The following is a 21,542-nucleotide window of genomic DNA, read 5'->3' as shown; positions in this document are numbered from 1 at the left end:
TGCTAGACATCCTATGCCAAACAACTAGCAAGACAGGAACACAACCCCACCCATTAGCAGACAGGCTGCCTAAAATCATAATAAGGCCACAGACACCCCAAAACACACCACCAGACGTGAACCTGCCCACTAGAGAGACAAGATCCAGCCTCATCCACCACAACACAGGCACTAGTCCCCTCCACCAGGAAGCCTACACAACCCACTGAACCAACTTTAGCCACTGGGGACAGACACCAAAAACAACGGGAACTACTAACCTGCAAAAAGGAGACCCCAAACACAGTAAGATAAGCAAAATGAGAAGACAGAAAAACACACTGCAGATGAAGGAGCAAGATAAAAACGCACCAGACCTAACAAATGAAGAGGAAATAGACAGTCTACCTGAAAAAGAATTCAGAATAATGATAGTAAAGATGATCCAAAATCTTGGAAATAGAATAGACAAAATGCAAGAAACATTTAACAAGAACCTAGAAGAACTAAAGATGAAACAAACAATGATGAACAACACAATAAATGAAATGAAAAATACTCTAGATGGGATCAATAGCAGAATAACTGAGGCAGAAGAACGGATAAGTGACCTGGAAGATAAAATAGTGGTAATAACTACTGCAGAGCAGAATAAAGAAAAAAGAATGAGAACAACTGAGGACAGTCTCAGAGACCTCCGGGACAATATTAAACACACCAACATTCGAATTATACGGGTTCCAGAAGAAGAAGAGAAAAAGAAAGGGACTGAGAAAATACTTGAGGAGATTATAGTTGAAAACTTCCCTAATATGGGAAAGGAAATAGTTAATCAAGTCCAGGAAGGACAGAGAATCCCATAAAGGATAAATCCAAGGAGAAATACGCCAAGACACATATTAATCAAAATGTCAGAAATTAAATACAAAGAAAGCATATTAAAAGCAGCAAGGGAAAAACAACAAATAACACACAAGGGAATCCCCATAAGGTTAACAGCTGATCTCTCAGCAGAAACTCTGCAAGCCAGAAGGGAGGGGCAGGACATACTGAAAGTGATGAAGGAGAAAAACCTGCAACCAAGATTACTCTACCCAGCAAGGATCTCATTCAGATATGATGGAGAAATGAAAACCTTTACAGACAAGCAAAAGCTGAGAGAGTTCAACACCACCAAAACAGCTCTACAACAACTGCTAAAGGAACTTCTCTAGGCAAGAAACACAGGAGAAGAAAAAGACCTACAATAGTGAACCCAAAACAATTTACAAAATGGGAATAGGAACATACATATCGATAATTACCTTAAATGTAAATGGACTAAATGCTCCCACCAAAAGACACAGATTGGTTGAATGGATACAAAAACAAGACCCATATATATGCTGTCTACAAGAGACCCACTTCAGACCTAGAGACACATACAGACTGAAAGTAAGGGGATGGAAATAGATATTCCATGCAAACGGAAACCAAAAGAAAGCTGAAGTAGCAATTCTCATATCAGACAAAATAGACTTTAAAATAAAGACTATTAGAAGAGACAAAGAAGGACACTACATAGTGATCAAGGGATGGATCCAAGAAGAAGATATAACAATTATAAATATTTATGCACCCAACATAGGAGCACCTCAATACATAAGGCAAATACTAACAGCCATAAAAGGGGAAATCGACAGTAACACATTCATAGTAGGAGACTTTAACACCCCACTTTCACCAATGGACAGATCATCCAAAATGAAAATAAATAAGGAAACACAAGCTTTAAATGATACGTTAAACAAGATGGACTTAATTGATATTTATAGGACATTCCATCCAAAAACAACAGAATACACATTTTTCTCAAGTGCTCATGGAACATTCTCCAGGATAGATCATATCTTGGGTCACAAATCAAGCCTTGGTAAATTTAAGAATACTGAAATTGTATCAAGTATCTTTTCCGAACACAACGCCATGAGACTAGATATCAATTACAGGAAAAGATCTGTAAAAAATACAAACACATGGAGGCTAAACAATACACTACTTAATAACGAAGTGATCACTGAAGAAATCAAAGAGGAAATAAAAAAATACCTAGAAACAAATGACAATGGAGACACGACGACCCAAAACCTATGGGATGCAGCAAAAGCAGTTCTAAGAGAGAAGTTTATAGAAATACAAGCCCACCTTAAGAAAGAGGAACCATCTCAAATAAACAACCTAACCTTGCACCTGAAGCAATTAGAGAAAAAAGAACAAAAAAACCCCAAAGTTAGCAGAAGGAAAGAAATCATAAAAATCAGATCAGAAATAAATGAAAAAGAAATGAAGGAAACAATAGCAAAGATGAATAAAACTAAAAGCTGGTTCTTTGAGAAGACAAAGTAGATAAACCATCAGCCAGACTCTTCAAGAAAAAAAGGGAGAAGACTCAAATCAATAGAATTAGAAATGAAAAAGGAGAAGTAACAACTGACACTGCAGAAATACAAAAGATCATGAGAGATTACTACAAGCAACTCTATGCCAATAAAATGGACAACGTGGAAGAAATGGACAAATTCTTAGAAATGCACAACCTGCCAAGCCTGAATCAGGAAAAAATAGAAAATATGAACAGACCAATCACAACACTGAAATTGAAACTGTGATTAAAAATCTTCCAACAAACAAAAGCCCAGGACCAGATGGCTTCACAGGCAAATTCTATCAAACATTTAGAGAAGAGCTAACACCTATCCTTCTCAAACCATTCCAAAATATAGCAGAAGGAGGAACACTCCCAAATTCATTGTACGAGGCCACCATCACCTTGATCCCAAAACCAGACAAGGATGTCACAAAGAAAGAAAACTACAAGCCAATATCACTGATGAACATAGATGCAAAAATCCTCAACAAAATACTAGCAAACAGAATCCAACAGCACATTAAAAGGATCATACACCATGATCAAGTGGGGCTTATTCCAGGAATGCAAGGATTCTTCAATATACGCAAATCAATCAACGTGATACACCATATTAACAAATTGAAGGAGAAAAACCATATGATCATCTCAATAGATGCAGAGAAAGCTTTTGACAAAATTCAACACCCATTTGTGATAAAAACCCTGCAGAAAGTAGGCATAGAGGGAACTTTCCTCAACATAATAAAGGCCATATATGACAAACCCACAGCCAACATCATCCTCAATGGTGAAAGACAGAAAGCATTTCCACTAAGATCAGGAACAAGACAAGGTTGCCTGCTCTCACCACTCTTATTCAATACAGTTTTGGAAGTTTTCGCCACAGCAATCAGAGAAGAAAAGGAAATAAAAGGAATCCAAATCGGAAAAGAAGAAGTAAAGCTGTCACTGTTTGCAGATGACATGATACTATACATAGAGAATCCTAAAGATGCTACCAGAAAACTACTAGAGCTAATCAATGAATTTGTTAAAGTTGCAGGATACAAAATTAATGCACAGAAATCTCTTGCATTCCTGTACACTAATGATGAAAAATCTGAAAGTGAAATCAAGAAAACACTCCCACTTACCAATGGAACAAAAAGAATAAAATATCTAGGAATAAACCTACCTAAGGAGACAAAAGACTTGTATGCAGAAAATTGTAAGACACTGATGAAAGAAATTAATGATGATATAAATAGATGGAGAGATATACCATGTTCTTGGATTAGAAGAATCAACATTGTGAAAATGACTCTACTACCTAAAGCAATCTACAGATTCAATGCTATCCCTATCAAACTACCACTGGCATTTTTCACAGAACTAGAACAAAAAATTTCACAATTTGTATGGAAACACAAAAGACCCCGAACAGCCAAAGTAATCTTGAGAACTAAAAACGGAGCTGGAGGAATCAGGCTCCCTGACTTCAGACTATACTACAAAGCTACAGTAATCAAGACAGTATGGTACTGGCACAGAAACAGAAAGATAGATCAATGGAACAGGATAGAAAGCTCAGAGATAAACCCAGGCACATATGGTCACCTTATCTTTGATAAAGGAGGCAGGAATGTACAGTGGAGAAAGGACAGCCTCTTCAATAAGTGGTGCTGGGAAGACTGTACAGGTACATGTAAAAGTATGAGAGTAGATCACTCCCTAACACCATACACAAAAATAAGCTCAAAACGGATTAAGGACCTAAACATAAGGCAAGAAACTATCAAACTCTTAGAGGAAAACACAGGCAGAACACTCTATGACATAAATCACAGCAAGATCCTTTTTGACCCACCTCCTAGAGAAATGGAAATAGAAACAAAAATAAACAAATGGGACCTAATGAAACTTCAAAGCTTTTGCACAGCAAAGGAAACCATAAACAAGACCAAAAGACAACCCTCAGAATGGGAGAAAATATTTGCAAATGAAGCAACTGACAAAGGATTTATTTCCAAAATTTACAAGCAGCTCATGCAGCTCAATAACAAAAACACAAACAACCCAATCCAAAAATGGGCAGAAGACCTAAACAGACACTTCTCCAAAGAAGATATACAGACTGCCAACAAACACATGAAAGAATGCTCAACATCATTAATCATTAGAGAAATGCAAATCAAAACTACAAAGAGATATCACCTCATACCAGTCAGAATGGCCATCATCAAAAAATCTAGAAACAATAAATGCTGGAGAGGGTGTGGAGAAAAGGGAACACTCCTGCACTGCTGGTGGGAATGTGAATTGGTACAGCCACTATGGAGAACAGTACGGAGGTTCCTTAAAAAGCTACAAATAGAACTACCATATGACCCAGCAATCCCACTACTGGGCATATACCCTGAGAAAACCATAATTCAAAAAGAGTCGTGTACCAAAATGTTCATTGCAGCTCTATTTACGATAGCCCAGAGATGGAGACCACCTAAGTGCCCATCATCGGATGAATGTATAAAGAAGATGTGGCACATATATACAATGGAATATTACTCAGCCATAAAAAGAAACGAAATTGAGCTATTTGTAATGAGGTGGATAGACCCAGAGTCTGTCATACAGAGTGAAGTAAGTCATAAAGAGAAAGACAAATACTGTATGCTAACACATATATATGGAATTTAAGAAAAAAAAAGTCATGAAGAACCTAGAGGTAAGACAGGAATAAAGACACAGACCTACTGGAGAACGGACTTGAGGATATGGGGAGGGGGAAGGGTGAGCTGTGACAAAGCGAGAGAGAGGCATGGACATATATACACTACCAAACGTAAGGTAGATAGCTAGTGGGAAGCAGCTGCATAGCACAGCATAGCACAGGGATATCAGCTCGGTGCTTTGTGACCGCCTGGAGGGGTGGTATAGGGAGGGTGACGCAAGAGGGAAGAGATATGGGAACATATGTATACGTATAACTGATTCACTTTGTTATAAAGCAGAAACTAACACACCATTGTAAAGCAATTATACCCCAATAAAGATGGTTAAATAAATAAATAAATAAATAAGAGTAGAGAAGAAAAAAATCTTAAATAAATAAATGGTATAATCAAAAGCAAATTCTGTGTCACCTTAGAGGACTTCCAGTACTACTCCCGAGGAAATAATACACTGGCCACAGGAAAGGGTATTCATGCTTCTCTTAAGCAAATCCTGAGGAGAATCCCAGCAGCAGAATAGAAGCACTTTTTTTTTTTTTTTTTACTGCATCCTCACATCAGTGACAGATGCCTACTTTAGAGATGACGAGGACACAAGAAAAGGCAGATTTCACTAAGACATTAGTGAGCATGGCAATGCCTCAACCTCTTCTAAGGCTTTTTGTTTGGCATAGGAGTCCAACTGGTTTGGTTCCATCTTAAACTCCTGTTTCTCTTGGATCAAAGTGAAAAGAAAACTTCAAAGACTTTCACAGAATCCTATTTGGGTCTGATGAAAAGGGTTATTTATCAACTAAGGGTTGATTTTGTTCTCTCACCCTTTTTTCTACCAGGAGAGCAGACTAGCAAGGATACCCTGAATTTTTTCATTTCAGTACCACAAGCACAAAGAGAGCTCCCTTTAGGCAACTGGGTCACAGCACAGCAGACTGCAATCCCTAATGCCAAGACAGAGTTTATATAGGACTTATTCTGCTTTAGTCTTTATTCTCAGGGCCTGGCAGACAAAGGTCCCTGCTTAATTCTCAACTTATTAAGTATATAAAAATTCCTTAAAATCTTATTTTTTTTATAGACCCATAATTAAGGGCTACTGCTCTAGAACATCTCCTCCTTAAATGACAAGAATCCTGCATATGCTAAGAAGACTAGTTAAAATACTGATGTACCAAAGTAAGCTCTCACCCAGTGACGCTTTTTATAAAGTAAGTGTACACGTAAGATTTTTATCAAGATAAACACCTAGGGATTAACAGTGAGGTTTCCAAGAGAATGAGAATAACCTCATTTTGACTTTGAGGTGGCTTCTTCTTAAATCTTACTATTTGAATACATCAGCTCAACTTTAACTTATCCAGAAAGAAAGAACAGTCACATCACTGAAGTCTAATTCATCTTAAAGATTATAGCAATATATTATTCAAGAGGTGACTGACTGCTAAGTTCTGCATCTTGTGCTATAGGTAGCAATTTCAGCACTTATATTTTCTTTTGTTTCACAGGGAACGGGGCATAAAGAGAATCAAAAGACTAGAAATAGAAAGTAAGTGATAGCGAACCAAAAGCTTCCTACAGTCTGTCTGGAGGTGATATATAAATTCAAGTATCAAATTATAAAACTGTACCCAAAGAAAGTGTGTACCAAATGATAATATATTCACATTCTCTTGTCTGAAAACCTCAAGATCATGTGTTCCATAAGTCAAGAGTTTTTTCAGTTTAGAAAAGTAACAGTGTCCCTAAGCAGAGTACAGGGCAGCATCCTGAGTCAAATACATTAATACTTCAGCAGTGAAAGGTATGAATATTCACAATAGTAGGATAAATAAATTCATGTCAGTTCTGGTTAGGTTTTTACACTCTGAAATTATACACAAGGGATTGTGGCCCTGTAATAAAATCAGTATCAGATACATAAGCAAAAAAGTTTTATACCCATGATCCTAGATAAACAGGCAGAAGGGGTTCTTTCCTCTGTTGAAGAAAGAAAATGGCCATCAGGGCAAACACATAAGGTGGCAAACCTCCTTCTTCAGGGCGATCTATACTGCAAAGCTACAAATGAGAGAAAAGAGGATAAGCATTCTTTTGTACTTGTCAAAAAGAGGATAAGCATTCTTTTGTACTTGTCAAAAAGTACATTCTTTTGTAAACTTGTCATTTACGCAATTTGGTCTAAAACCCGTTACTTCATTTCTGTGTCTCACATGATTTACCCCTCCAAATAAAACTCCACAGTGACAAAATACTTCCTTGTACTTTTGGAGTAACCACAGATTGTGGTTTTGAGTGACAGTTTCAATTTCAAATTTTTCATTTTAACTAAACTCATTTGTGAAGGGCCCTAAAAATAATATTTGCTGTTTTATTTTTTTGATATCCATGGTAACTCCATTCACTTGGTTCAAAAACTTGTTAATGGAGTCAAAATAATGGTTCAATTCCAACTGTAAGACAATTGGCTTTGCTCAGTTTAATGGTCCCCTCACCCTTAGCTACTACCTTGAAAATGCATGCTTTGGTCAGAAAGGTGATTAGGCTAGAATGTAGGCAAACTCATTAGCGCTAGCAGAAATAACAACTTAGAAAGCATGGCCTACTTAGTGATGAAGTAGGAGGCTGCTTTCAAAAGACAGCACATTGTGATTATCAATTCACCCAGTTAAGAGTGGGACATCCTCTGTCCCTGTTGGGTCCTGGACCCAAGCAACAGGAACTACGTATTGTTACTGCCATGTCTTAATCGGTAAAGCTTTGGCTTTTCTCTACACAGAATCTCAATTTTATAATCATGATAAGACCTTACATTTTGGGGAAATGTTAGATGCTCTCATGATTATTTGAGCATTTCAATAGGATACCATATGTAAAACACTGTAGAAATGTAAAGCAAGATCAGATAGTGGCTTTCATTTTTTGGGAGTCTCTGGGTATATTACTGGAGATGGTATGAGAAGCTTCATTTCAAACTTTCCTGTGCCTGAGAATCACTTCTGGAAACTAGTTAAAAAGTAAACAGTTGGTGGGTCACATACTATCGATGAGATTCATCTTATGAAGCTGCAACTTCATTTATAAATGCTTTTAGACATTGTCTTTTCCTCAGCAAAGACCTGGTTTATTTACAGTGTATTTGATTCATGTGGTACAAAGGTAGGAATATTGTGATGAGTATATTTTCTAGATCTGCAGAAAATGACTTAACCCACTTGTGGGAGTCCTGCACTCTAAACTGACTTTTCACTGATGGCCATAATTCGCCTTAATCCACACACATGTTTTTATCAGGTTTTCCTGACAACCCACATCAAGAATCTTTAAGCAGTGTAATTTTGTCTCTCTTAATTGAGCAGGACAACGTGAACAAGATCCAGCCCCAAACTGAGACTAAGGGATGGGGGTTTTAGCTAGTGAAGCTGATCAAGCACAGACAACCTTATAAATTCATGAAATAAAGTGAACTTGCTTCCAAGGATGTCAGCTGAGAAATCCATAAAAATCCCTGCTACACAATTAACATGGAAAGAATTATGGTTTGAGATAGACTTGTACAAAAAAATATGATTCTGGGAGAGTTGCATTTTTCTGAGGGTAATAGCTGTGCCATTCTACCACTAGAAAGGGGGAAACGGGAGAGGGACTGACAGAATTCTCTTCTGCTGTTATTCAAACTATGTGTTTTTGAATTTGCCTCCAGCTGCTGAGAGTAATGTTAGATTTAGGACACATCACTGAAATGCCAGCTGGTTGCTTCCACTCACAAATATATGGAAATAGCTTTCGAGGTCTTTTTTAAAGCATCAAAATTTTACTTTTGTTTGGTGAGGGATCAGAACTACAAAGAAAAGAAAAAAAATGTAAACACTTGGGCCATAACTCTGGGATTTGACTTACAAATCTAATTTTTTTTTTTTTTTTTTTTTTTTTTTGCGGTACGCGGGCCTCTCACTGTTGTGGCCTCTCCTGTTGTGGAGCACAGGCTCCGGACGCGCAGGCTCAACAGCCATGGCTCACGGGCCCAGCCGCTCCTTGGCATGTGGGATCTTCCCGGACCGGGTCACAAAGCCGTGTCCCCTGCATCTGCAGGCAGACTCTCAACCACTGTGCCACCAGGGAAGCCCCCACAAATCTAATTTTTAATAAGCATCATAAAGCATTTTGATCTTTTGAGCAATATGTCATAGTGAAATAGAAACTGAGTTTTCCTTTCTGTACACATTAAACTTTCTGTTCTAATACTCAGATGCCAACTCCCTTGATGTCTATAAATATGCATCCAAACATTTAAGATTAAATGAACCATGTAAAAATCAAAGCATACTGCTTATGCACACACAGAATGTGCATTCATTTAAAGAACTCAAACCTACCTTTGCCCAGTACCTAAATGCAATCACCAAAGGAACCAGCTTTGATTCTAGTTTTCCAAGGGCAGTTAAATGATTTGTTGTCAGACAAGCATTTTCATTTCCTGCACTCACTTTACAAAGAAGACCACTGGTGGGGGTAGAGGGTGAGAATGGGAAGGAAAAAGAGAAAGTATTATACAGGTATCAGGTGTCTTTTACACCACCACCAACTAATTTACACTGATAATAAATACTTCTAACTCACTAAACCTTTATGGGTCATCTCAATATTGTATCAAAAAAGATAGGGCAGCTGTCGTCGGAGTAAACTTTATTTTTCAAGAACTAAAACTTCATGTTTTCATATATTAAAATTATTTTGGGGGTAAAATGCAAGTAAGGAGAATACTGTAAAATCTTTCGAATGGGAGTATGAATTCATCTTTATAAGGGCAAGAGTGTTTTCCCTAGTTGGAGGAATCTGCCTAATGGCAAATCATTACAGCCTACAAACTACCCATTTACAGTGGTAATGGTAATGCTTCCAGATGGAGAGACAGCCGGGTGAACTGTTACTCAGCACTGTTTAAAATGCTTCTAAAAAGGATGGCAAATAAAGGTGATTAGAGCAAGTAACTATTTGACAGAGGTGTTTTTTACTGAAATGGGTCAAAATGCTTCCTTCCTATATTTTTTCTTTTTAAGTAATTTTACTTTTAAAAATAAACCACTTTTTCCTCTCGTGTTAAACACCAACAGTAGAGGGAGAATGCTAACAGGAAGCTTGTGAAATTAACCACATAGGAGCTTACAATTCTAGAAACTGGACATTAAGATGGAGTAAAGTACAAGTGCTTTTGGCAGGTTGGTACTTAATAAACAGCTTAAAGAAGCAGAGACCTTTGCTTTTCTCTGCACACCACCACTGGCACCCTAGCGTGGAAATCTGCGTCAACATCAATAAAAGAGTCTGGAAAAAGAAAAGAATATCAGATAGGTTAGTTAACTAAGCCTTTGTTTAAAAGCACAGCTAGATAAAGTACAAGTACCAGTTGTGAATTATCTGTTTGACCTTTTGAAAGACCATTACAAAATAAGGTTCTCAAGAGATGATTATGAAATAAAAGTGACTTGAAAAGGAAAAAGTATTATATTCAAGAATCAAGTAATCACATTAATTTAAAATCCTTATTTTGAAAAACTAATGTCTGATTAGAAATGACTACATTATTGAATTAGAACATTTAAATGTTACGTGGGTAACATAATTAGAAATACGAATAGGACATTAAAAAAAATTGCTGCAAAAGCTACTAAAATACACGGGGTCAAAATACATACTGACTGAAATAAGAAAAAATGTTTAAATGTTTCATTCAATCAAAACAAAAAGGATGGGAAAGACTAATTCAAGGGATGAAACAATTGAATGAGGCCTATGGAAAGCACATAAGCCGTCAAGCCTCGGTTGGACATTACTCTGGACAACTGATAAACCTAACTGGGAACAATGATTTGTTGATTCATTCATCTGGGCTGGGCCACACTATTTATTATTTGTAAAGTATTAATTTAAACCATAGAATTAAAAAGATTATCCTTTAGTTTTTTACCCTCAAGAGTAAATTTTACATATTTTGATTCCTTTTACTCTCAGCCTAGGGCTAATATAATCTTTCTAAATTATGACATTATCACCAAGCTAAAAGCTTTACTTACAAAATAATTATTCTGCATAGTAGGACAACTAACAAGACTCTAATTAACTTGCTAATAATTCATGGGCATTTGCTTTAGTTTTTTGTTTGGATATTACCCATATAAGTAAATCAAAAAACATGACTTCTTATTTTCAAAGTTTGAGAAATAAGATATTCAAATTATAGACAAAAGAAAAATTTAAGAGCAAAATGTGGAAAGAATTTGGCCTTACCACTGTTCTTTAAACATTCTTGGACAAGTAAGAGAACATCTGGCTGAGACATCTAGGAAATAAATCAGTGAATATATCAAATAATCCAGAAGTACTTTTGCTTCACTGAGATAATACACAGTCGTTTGAAATTACCCAAATTCTTTCCCAAATTAGAAAGCACCTTGCTACCAGAGTAAAGGAATTAATCATTGTGCTGTGTGCACACATCAGTCAGACACAGAGAGATGAGCAAAAAGAGGATGAGTGTGGGCAAAAAGAGACCTACTACGCAGTTAACTCCTGATTCACTAATTCCCGAGGTAGTTAGCCTCTCAGCAAATCTCAAAGTTGTGGCTAGAGGTTGTCAAACTGTTAACAATATTACTTCTCACTCTGTGAGACTACTTCAACAGATTGCTTACCCAGGTCTCCACTTTAGTCTTGCCTTTCTCTATTAATCTTTGCTCCACACAGGAACCAAAACCACTTAAAATCATACATTAGATCTAGTTGTGACCCTCCTTAAAACTCTCAGTCTGGCTTCTTAATGCCCTTAGGTCAAAATGAAATTCTGGCTTCCTGTACGTTGGGCCCCAGACTACTCTTCTATCCTAATCTTAAACTATTCTTTCTCAAGGTGCCTTCACCACAGCCCTTACAATTTTCCCTTTAGCGTGCCTTGAATAGGCCAAACTCACTGTTTGCAAATGATGTGCCCTCAGGCTGAAACACTCTTTTACCCTTTCACTGTCCCCACCCATTTTCATCTTTTAGAGTTCAGTTTAAATGTAATCCCTTCAAAGGGGCCTTCAGGACAGCTATATCTACACTCTTTTATTTTCTCTCACAGAACCTTGTTTCCCTGCATAGCTCTCATTATAATTAATTATACATACATAATTACTTATCTCCTTCCTAGTATGAATTCCAGGAGGGAGGAATGGTATCTGTTTTGTCCTCTGGAACCTAGTATGGTGCTTGACATATACTCAAACTCACTGAATATTTGCTAAATGAATGAATGACATGAAATCAAAATAACTGCTATGCTGGTAAATTATTAAGCAGAATTTAAGGTTAAAAGAACAGTAAAATCTATTGGTCAGCTGACCAGGTAGCTATAGCAGTCAGGGATGGCAAGGAATGAGAAGTTGTGAAACAGAATATCTGGGGGAGGAGACTAGGGATCATTTTTATTTTTAAGTAGCAAGACAAGTAAATGGGCATAAACCATTTGCAAACTGTCCTGCAGGAACCACCAGTAAGTAAATGGATAATCTACCAAAGTGCCTTCCAGTTTTAAAGTTCTGACTTATCAACATCTTTTTGAACCATGTTTAAACCAGAAATCTAGGCTAGGTGTAGTTCTTCAAAAGCATAATTATTTTTACAAGGTGGGTGTATATAAGGAAACTCAGGAACAAATTAAGCGTGCAGGTCATAAATGTTTATATAGATACACAATTTGAAATCTGAAACCCTTTCCTGCCATTGGAAAGTTGACTTATCAAGATAATTTAATCCTTTCAAGTTAACAGACCTAAATTACCCGATCAGATTCACATGGTTAGAAGACCAGTGTCTCAAGAAAGTATGAAAGATCTGTAGAATAAAAAGAAATGCTCTAAAATTGAAGGCATGCAGAAGAACATAAAAACAGCAATTTTAGGAAAAAAAATTATACTTTTAAAAACAATGCAGTTTTAGGAAAAAAACATCACACTTAAACTGTCTTCAAGTGTCTAAAATATATCCATATATAGCTCACATTTGGGAAAAAAATGAATTTCTGTACCACTCTGTGAAAATTCTAACATTTCACTTTGTACTTACAATGGCTGGAAATTGAATGTCAATGTTTATATCCGAATTTTTGAAACCCAGTCTGCTACAGGATGACCCATATAATCTCAGAGAACAATCTAAAACAAAAAAAATTGAATAAATACAAGTCATAAATAAAGTAAAATTTCTCAAAAGTTATTACAAGACACTGCTATTTCAGAAATGTAACCATCAATTAGAACTACACACAAAAGAAAAACAGTGTTCAAGTCTGGCATAAGCAAAGGACAAGAATGGGTGACTCTTTGCTCTTGTCTTCATTTTATTTTATTTAAAAGGGAAGACTGTATTGACTGCAGTTTAGTTTAATAGCCACTCTTTTCATATCAGTTGTAAAACATGTTAAAACTTACTTTACTATTTCATGCTTTGTGCAGAAAATACTATTTGAAATGATTTTTTAAATGTGGAAGTCGAAAAGGGATGCCTAACTTTGTCATACGTTTGTAAACCTGATAGTATGTACATACTGAAGAGTTAATACAAACACTTCACCTTTTTGAAACCGTACATAGGTATAATTTACTATAAAGATCATGTTTCAGTAAAACAATAATCACAAAAATCAGCATAAAGTTACTTTTCAATATGAATACTCATTGTATTATGAACAAAAAGCTTAATTTAACATAATATAATCCCTTTAGGAAAAGTTTAGAAAATAATTATAGTATCACTGATATAACTTAAAATGTTAGGCAGCAAGAGATTCACAGTTCAGAGGAAGACGTGTGTATGTGTACCACCTATATTTATTTTACAGCATTTTCCCCAATGTTTTACTATTGTTGTGCCAAAAAATTACCCCTTCTCACCAGGGGACTTTGTATTTTTTTTTTTTCCAGGTTTGTTAAGTCAAACAACTTCTTTGGGTTTTAACAGGTTTTCCATGACAAAGCACATTCAATTTTACAATGAAAATCTATGGCAAAAATCAAAATTACAAATGACTTCTCAGGAGCTTGTCTACAACATAAAGGATAAGACACCTATACAGGGGGATGAGCAGAATCTTGCCCTTTATTTTTTTTAACAGATATATATTAATATGAATCATATACTACATGAATGATCTTTCAGTAGAACAAACAGTTTTATGGGTAGTATGGAGATAAATTCAAATAGTGATTTCAACCCTGGCTGTGGATCAGAATCACTTGTGGAGCTTTCAAAAAAAATAGTTTTCCATGGCTCCACAGACATAACTTGGAAAAAATCAATTCAACGCTGCACAAAATCTCTTACAAATTAGTTTTGAAAGCTCATTTTAGATGGTGCAATTCTTTTAAGTGCGGTTAAATAGAACCTTTTATGGACACAGATAACCTGAAAATGACTCCAGGATACTTTTCTTTATTTTAACTCAAAATATTGTGTCAATGTAAATAGGTAGAAAGGTGTGGTGATCATTTTGTAATGTATAAAAAATACTGTATCACTATGTTGTACACCTGAAACTAATATATTGTATGTCAATTATACTTCAATTAAAAAAAAAGAAACTGAACTTAGAGATAGAAAGTAAATAAATAAATAGAAAGGTAAACAGATATACAAGAGTCCCATGGTGCTCTAATAATACAGGGCATGTAAATGGACAGACACAATGAAACTCACAATGAAGACAGGTTAATGACAACATATGTAAAAGTCTTTGTTACCTTAGGGTAAGCCAGGAGAAACAAAAACATACAATAAAATTGAGAGCTTCAGGACATGGCAAATCAATTTCTATTAGGCAAAAATTACTGCTGGTAGGAAAAATGAATGGGGTACTTTTAGGTAGCTAAAAAGAAAAACGAATCTAGAAAGTACCTGGTAACTTGTGTTGGAACACATTTTCCATGATACGTTTAATTTCTAGTCTCTGTTCCAAGTTCTCATTGTGTAAGCCAAACTCCTGTACCACTCTGTCAATGGCAATACCAATCGCATTTATCTGGGAGGGTGTAGGCGGGGGTAACGTGGTGAGCAACTCTTCCTCCTGCTTCTCCTTTTAATATCAATGTTGAGATTAAAAATGATTCACACAGTTTTTACCTTCTACCATTCACAGAGACAACACCCTGTACAGTATTCTGGAATATTTTTCTTAGCCCTCCTTCTCACTTTAGCTGTTTTAGTCTTCATCTTATCAAACACGCACACATTTCTTTATGTACATAAAGTGATAATAGAGGGAAGACAGGAATAAGGAAAAAGTGTAAAGAAAGAACTTTAGAAATAGCAATGGCAAATTATTTACTTTATTATTACTGACCTAAGGACATATATCTAGGTCCTACCATTGGCTTCATTCATCCTGATACTGTTCTAAGGAAATTCACAAGACTGCCCAGCAAACATATCTGACCAATATAAAATATTTTGGTCAAAATAAATTCAGCAATATAAGTAGCAAAATTACTAATACCATAATCTTAAGGAAAGTCATAAAGATGACAAGTAATAACTGACAAGTAAACATATTTGTTTGGGTTATAGTAAACTTACCTTAATGTTTTTCTTGTGTCTCTTCTCTTTGATATGCTTATGAGCAAATGCAATGGATTCAATTAAAACATCACAGAGTTTGCAGGTGTACTTTGCTGTAGGGTAGTTTCTCGGTCGCTACAATTTGAATAGATTTATAGAGACATACACATAAGCACGTATTTATAGAGATATATATAGAGAAAGATGTACAGAGACAAAATACAGGTAAACAAAAACTGGCCAGGAGATGATTTCTCATTCACTTTAAAAACTGTTAATATAGTACTATCACTCTTTATCACTATGCTAATAATCATTTTTTAAAAATAATTCTTAAAAAAAAAAGTAAGTCTATTAAATCAAACAGTATCACTTTTGACTTGTAGTGCTTAAATACCAAAGTAGGATATATAATTCATCAAAGCACATGTTCCCAATTACTAATAGATTAAACCAAAACAAGGATTTTAACTAACAAATTTTAACCAACAAAAGGCTGTTACCCTTTTCAGCCTGTCAATGCAGTCTCTTTTCAATCGCTCCTCAGCCTGCTGTAAGCCCAGTAGCTCCTTAGTTGAAAGCACAGACTCATCAATCACAGGGCCTTCCAAGTCTCCATCCTGTTCATTTTCCTCATTTCTAGTCCTCCGCGGCTTCCTAGGTCTGGACCTCTGCTTCTTGTTTTCTTAAGTTAGTGGGAAAATATTATTGGCAATACTGAATAACAGCACTCTGAGTGAAAAGCAGAACTTACATATTTATTAATGAAATCATGTGATATCTGAATGGCATCTGAACACAGAGCAAAAGGAAAGGTATACCTCTCCCATGGATAAAATGCTTAAATACTCTTAAGCTCCTCACATTTGGACACACCAATCCACAGAAACCACCTTTTTGGAAAACTTAAAAGAATTCTACTTCAACCATAAAATTTGATTTTATTATCTCTTCCTGGTATACTGCTGAGCATACTCAAGCAATAGTAAAAATTATCCTTTGAAGTACACCTGTAATTCTAATGTAATTAATATATCATAATATATAATGTACATGTATCTAACGCTTCCTAGTACACCTGGTATTCTAATGAAAACTATCCACATCTGTTTTCATTTTTTATAAGTGAACAGTCTCAATGGAGCAAAGATGGACAGTCTATCTCCAAAGAACTCAGAAATCAACTACATTCTTATCTGGAGTGAAAATCCATCACTAAATTGTAAATTTAGCATTCATATTATTGGGCCCTCCCCCACATTAATATCAAGAAGTCCAAGCCAAAACTGTATTTACCGAGGATAACTATTACCCATTTTATCTTTACTTTCATTTTAGCTTCTTTGAACGGCCTGCACACTGAGCATATTTCAAAGGAAAAAAACAATTAGCAGTTGAAATAAAAGTTTTCTACAAGTACAGACTAATTCATTTGTTTATAAACCCTGCTGTTAGTTCTACAGTCCTTATAACTAATAAATGAATCTATTCCTTTTTTAAACTTATAACTTTTCAACTTCAGTAAAACTGAAGATGCTTGTGGGACTGATCTACAAAAAATTGTTTTTAATAGCTTTGGTAATTTCTATCAAGTTCTGAAAATGAAGCTACTAGTACCACATAAGAGTAAAATGAAATTCATTTCCACAATTAAAATTGTGATAAGTGGACTGAATAGTTTTTAAATGGCTTACCAAAAATTACTCTCTGAAAATATAAACCTACTGAAATGCTCTGCCTGAGGCAACTGCCATGTCAAGTTTTCAGTGGAACTCATTATTTGTATAGCAAGTATGATGAATCAGTCGACTGAAAAGAAATTATGTCAGGAAAGGGACGTATAGGACCTCTAATTTTAAAAACAGCTATCGCCAACAGCTCTAAAGGAAAAGCAGCAAGCACTGTACTCAAACTACCCTAAGATGAATATAATGAAATTCTGCAAATACAGCAGCAATTAAAAAAAATTAAACAAGTATTAGGACAAATACAGTTGTCTTTTTTTTTTAAAGCAATCAAAATGGGACAAATAGAATACTAAAAGGTAAGTAGTCAAAAATGGTCTATTGCTTTTTAACACTCCCCCTACCCCAATTAAATTATCACAGTCTTTTAAGGACAGTACTCCTGGTCCGCATAAACCTTTGAGATAAGCAATTCTTTTAACTCAGAGGTGTGTCTATTCTCATTTAATTTGCTTATCGTTACAAACTCTAAATAACTGCATCTGACTTCAGTTTTCAGGGCAAAGTTTCTTAGGCAAACACTCATTATGTGCAACATCATCAGAGAAGTCCATTGTTAGTTCACAAAACAAAAACTGATATGAAACCAAATTCCTTTTTTCATCTCCTCTCTCTTGATCACAAAGGCTTCTTACTATATTTGCTATCATTTTTCTAGAAAGAGTGACTTTAATTTCCCTCCAAAGAGCACAGTTAACTCCTTATTTTATACACAGAAGTGGATGGCTGCACAAACTGTCTGATGATGACAGTAACTGCAGCTACCAATACTGAGTATTTTATCATGTGACAGATGCAATGTAAGCACTTTATGTGCACTGCCTCAGATTAATCCCTACAGTGATCCTGTCATGGATGCTAATATTATCCCCATTATACAGATAGGGAACATGCTGGTCCAAGAAAATAAGTAACTTGTCCAGGGACACATGACTAAATCCAATAAAGGGATTTAAAACAGAGATTAGAGCATGGATGGAATTCTGAAATTCATTTTTCTATCTAACAGTATAAGAAAAATCCCTTCTTGTAGCAAACCCATTCACATCTAAAATAGACCAGAACTCCCTACCACTTAGTTTGTTAAAAAAAAAAAAAAAAGGCAGGAACTGACAAGGCAATACAAACTTCTGAACTGAGTTTCATAGGCCTGCATGGTAAAAACAGTTAAAATCTCATTGAAGGGAATCTAGAAAGGCAAAGCTGGGTATTGCTAAAAAAAATTCTCATAATTACTTAGAGGAAAACTACCTGGCTCATCCCAGGCTTTTTGTAGTAATATGAATTCTCTATATACAGTACTCCAAGTTTCTCATATTTCATTTGCATATGGTCCATTACTCCATTCACAAAGGACAAGTGCATTTGAGCAGATATTTTCCAGCTAAGATCATTAATGGCATTGTCCCAAATATATTAAATTGGCAATCTAGGATATATGAGGAATGAAGTAGGGGCAGTCAAGTAGAACTGAAAAATAGAAAGTTAGCATTAAAAAACAAAGCAACTCTAAGATAATTTTCATTATATCTTCTTGCATCATTTAATAAGATGATTAAGATATAAGTTTGATTTAAGGAATATTAAGATATTAAGTTTGATTTAAGGAATCAAACTTAATATCTTCCTTCCTTATTAAGATATAAGTTTGATTTAAGAAAAATTTCAGTCCCTTTAGTGAGATCCTTTTTAGGATCCTCTGAGTACAGTGTAAAGTTTATACTTTAAACTGAATTTCTCACTACAGTAAGCAATGTTATGCCAAAGCTTAATATTTTCTTCATGAAGATTTTTCAAGGGATAGAAACTGAACAGTCCTTCATTTGGAAACTGAAAGCACACACATATAATTTCATATATCGCAAACACAGGACTTTTGGATTGACTTCAACAAAAAGATAGTAAAAATGCAGGTCCTATTCAAAATCACTTAAGCTTTGCTTTTAAGACTAGGCAGAATATAGAATAAGAATATAGAATACAGAATACAGAATAAGAGGTTTTTGGTCTGTAAACAGTCTCTTTTAATATCTATCTGGTTGCAAACTTTTGACCTATAAATCTTTCTTTTGGTAATGCTGCTTAAGATCAACTTTTTCTTTTCTGAAAGACCAACAATTGGTAACTAAATTAGAATGTCCATGTCTCGCCTGGACACAGTAATGAAGAACTACTTAAATATACACAAACTTTTAGAATCGAAAGGCCAGAAACTATGAATACGTGTTCAGTTCCCTCTGTCAGATTCCAGGCCGAGTTCATGGCCAGAGCAGCACAGTACTTGATTTCAGTTCCACTTCCTCATCTACCACTCTGCATACGCAAGCCTGGATAAATTTAACCTCTCCAGAGACACAGCTATCTGCTTTGTATTGAATAAAATTGTGATTCTACCTTTGATACACCATGACAGAGCACTGCAATTCCTTCAAGTTCTTTTTAGCTTAAAGATTTACGAGGCTGGTTGATTCTTCTGTTCTTCTGCTACATGGACAAAATCTATTCACCTTTTAGAAAAAGGTATAAATAATAACTCTGGGGCAATTATTATCAAGCACATAGGGTGCTTAGAAGGCTTTTGGTTTTACTGAAACTAAAAGGACAAGCTTTTATCTTATCTGAATTTCTGACTTTCTAAACAATGTTTTTCAACCTGTTTACCATGTTCACTTTTGAGAAAAAAAATCTTGCACTATCCTTCTCTAGAGATTGAGATCCACACAAAAGACACATATCCCTCTGTAGCAGGAGATATATGCAGTCTACATCGTGTTTTTACATAGAATAAGTTTTTTTTTAAGCTTTATATTCTGTCATTTATATTACAGATACATTCATTATTCAAGTACAAAATTAAAATACATAATTTAGAAAACACATACATACCCCTCAGAAATTACGATATATCCCCAGGGGGATATCATCACCCTCTTCTGTAAAAAGTACCAATGGGAAATATAGTTTTACTAAAGTAAAATAAGCCTTGTGGCAAAGTAAACTTTTAAAGGGAAATACATGCAACATATTGAAGTTGCCCAAAAAACATGATTACAATCCTTAAAATAATCACATTAAATAAGCAGAAACTATGAAAAACTGGAACTGCATTGCTGAAAATAATAAAACTCATTTGAATGAAAAATAAAAGACATTGCTGACGTCAGGGTTGTAACTTGACAAGTTGGAAACATTACCAGGGCTTCCTGCTTCCATTTCTGACATAGTTTCGAGGCTTGCCAGGTCTTTATGAAATAGTCGTCTTACAGTTCTGCACCCTCTTCCATCTTGCCACCTATACCCATCTTCACTTTCTTGAAAAGAGTCTCTTCTTGGTCGGTTTGTAACAGGAATTCTAGGTCCAGGTTTGAATTCTCTCCAACTGTCTGAATTACCAGCAAGTTCATCAGATAGCCATCTTTTACTCTGATCTTTGTGGTTGTCATTTATCCAAGCGGGTTGACTGTAAATTGGGTTCTTAAATGCATATGGATTGCTAGAAACAGCATATGGTCCTTTTCTGGGGGTATTCCCATAGTTCCCTGGTGTTCCTTTTTTTTTTGGAAGGCCTTTTTCCATTTTACTGCTATGCCCTTTAGCATAATCATCCATTATTAAATAATCTTGCTGGGGGTGACCCCTTCTGAAATCCTCATCATCTGTAGTCCCTCGCTCTTTAGCACGCCTCACAAAATAAGGTTTTGTGGCATCTCCCATGATCTTTGACTTCAATTTTCTTACTCTTCACCTGGAAGAAGGCATTTTGGAGACCAACTATAACAAGGTATCATACTAAGTTCACAAAGTACCACACATTTATTGCACAGATGCTCAAAAGCTTGTAAGAAACCCTTCTTTTCCTAATTTCCATCACGTTCCAATAATTAGTGCGTTATGCTAGAAGTTAGGAGGCTTAATTCTATAGTATTCTTCATAGATATTATATAGATATAACAAAAGCTCTTTTCTTCAGAACCCCCCAAAGCCCCCCAAAACCAAATACCTCACCCCAAGCCTATACTTTAGAGAACTCCCCAGTCTTTTAAAAACAAGCTGGCAATTACTTTTAAGTGTTACTACAAAGTAACCGAAACTTTGTAAACGCAGTACATCTCT

General features: G+C 35.5%; 1 protein-coding gene across 13 annotated transcripts in view; it reads right to left on the bottom strand.

Annotated features, from left to right (window-relative positions):
- TUT7 (terminal uridylyl transferase 7) overlaps window positions 1-21,542 on the bottom strand; it is a 67,367-nt gene that overhangs the window by 45,026 nt on the left and 799 nt on the right. For 12 of the 13 annotated variants that reach the window (XM_027094221.1, XM_027094227.1, XM_027094220.1 and 9 more), the window contains exons 2-10: window positions 20,624-21,174; window positions 16,188-16,369; window positions 15,703-15,819; window positions 15,025-15,202; window positions 13,198-13,286; window positions 11,383-11,434; window positions 10,350-10,419; window positions 9,471-9,597; window positions 7,036-7,155 (exon numbers count right to left, since the gene is read on the bottom strand). In XM_027094221.1, coding sequence (XP_026950022.1) covers window positions 7,036-7,155; window positions 9,471-9,597; window positions 10,350-10,419; window positions 11,383-11,434; window positions 13,198-13,286; window positions 15,025-15,202; window positions 15,703-15,819; window positions 16,188-16,369; window positions 20,624-21,143 — 1,455 coding nt within the window. In that variant the 5' untranslated portion in view covers window positions 21,144-21,174. The remainder of the gene's footprint in view (window positions 1-7,035; window positions 7,156-9,470; window positions 9,598-10,349; window positions 10,420-11,382; window positions 11,435-13,197; window positions 13,287-15,024; window positions 15,203-15,702; window positions 15,820-16,187; window positions 16,370-20,623; window positions 21,175-21,542) is intronic. The other variant, XM_027094224.1, reaches the window with a different exon arrangement.

This window comes from Aethalodelphis obliquidens, unplaced genomic scaffold (assembly GCF_003676395.1).
Source record: "Aethalodelphis obliquidens isolate GAN/ISIS:26980383/991018 unplaced genomic scaffold, ASM367639v1 scaffold88, whole genome shotgun sequence".
In the NCBI taxonomy this organism is placed as follows: domain Eukaryota; kingdom Metazoa; phylum Chordata; class Mammalia; order Artiodactyla; family Delphinidae; genus Aethalodelphis; species Aethalodelphis obliquidens.
The sequence above is the reverse complement of the archived record's forward strand: the minus strand, read 5'-3'. Positions and strand labels throughout refer to the sequence as shown.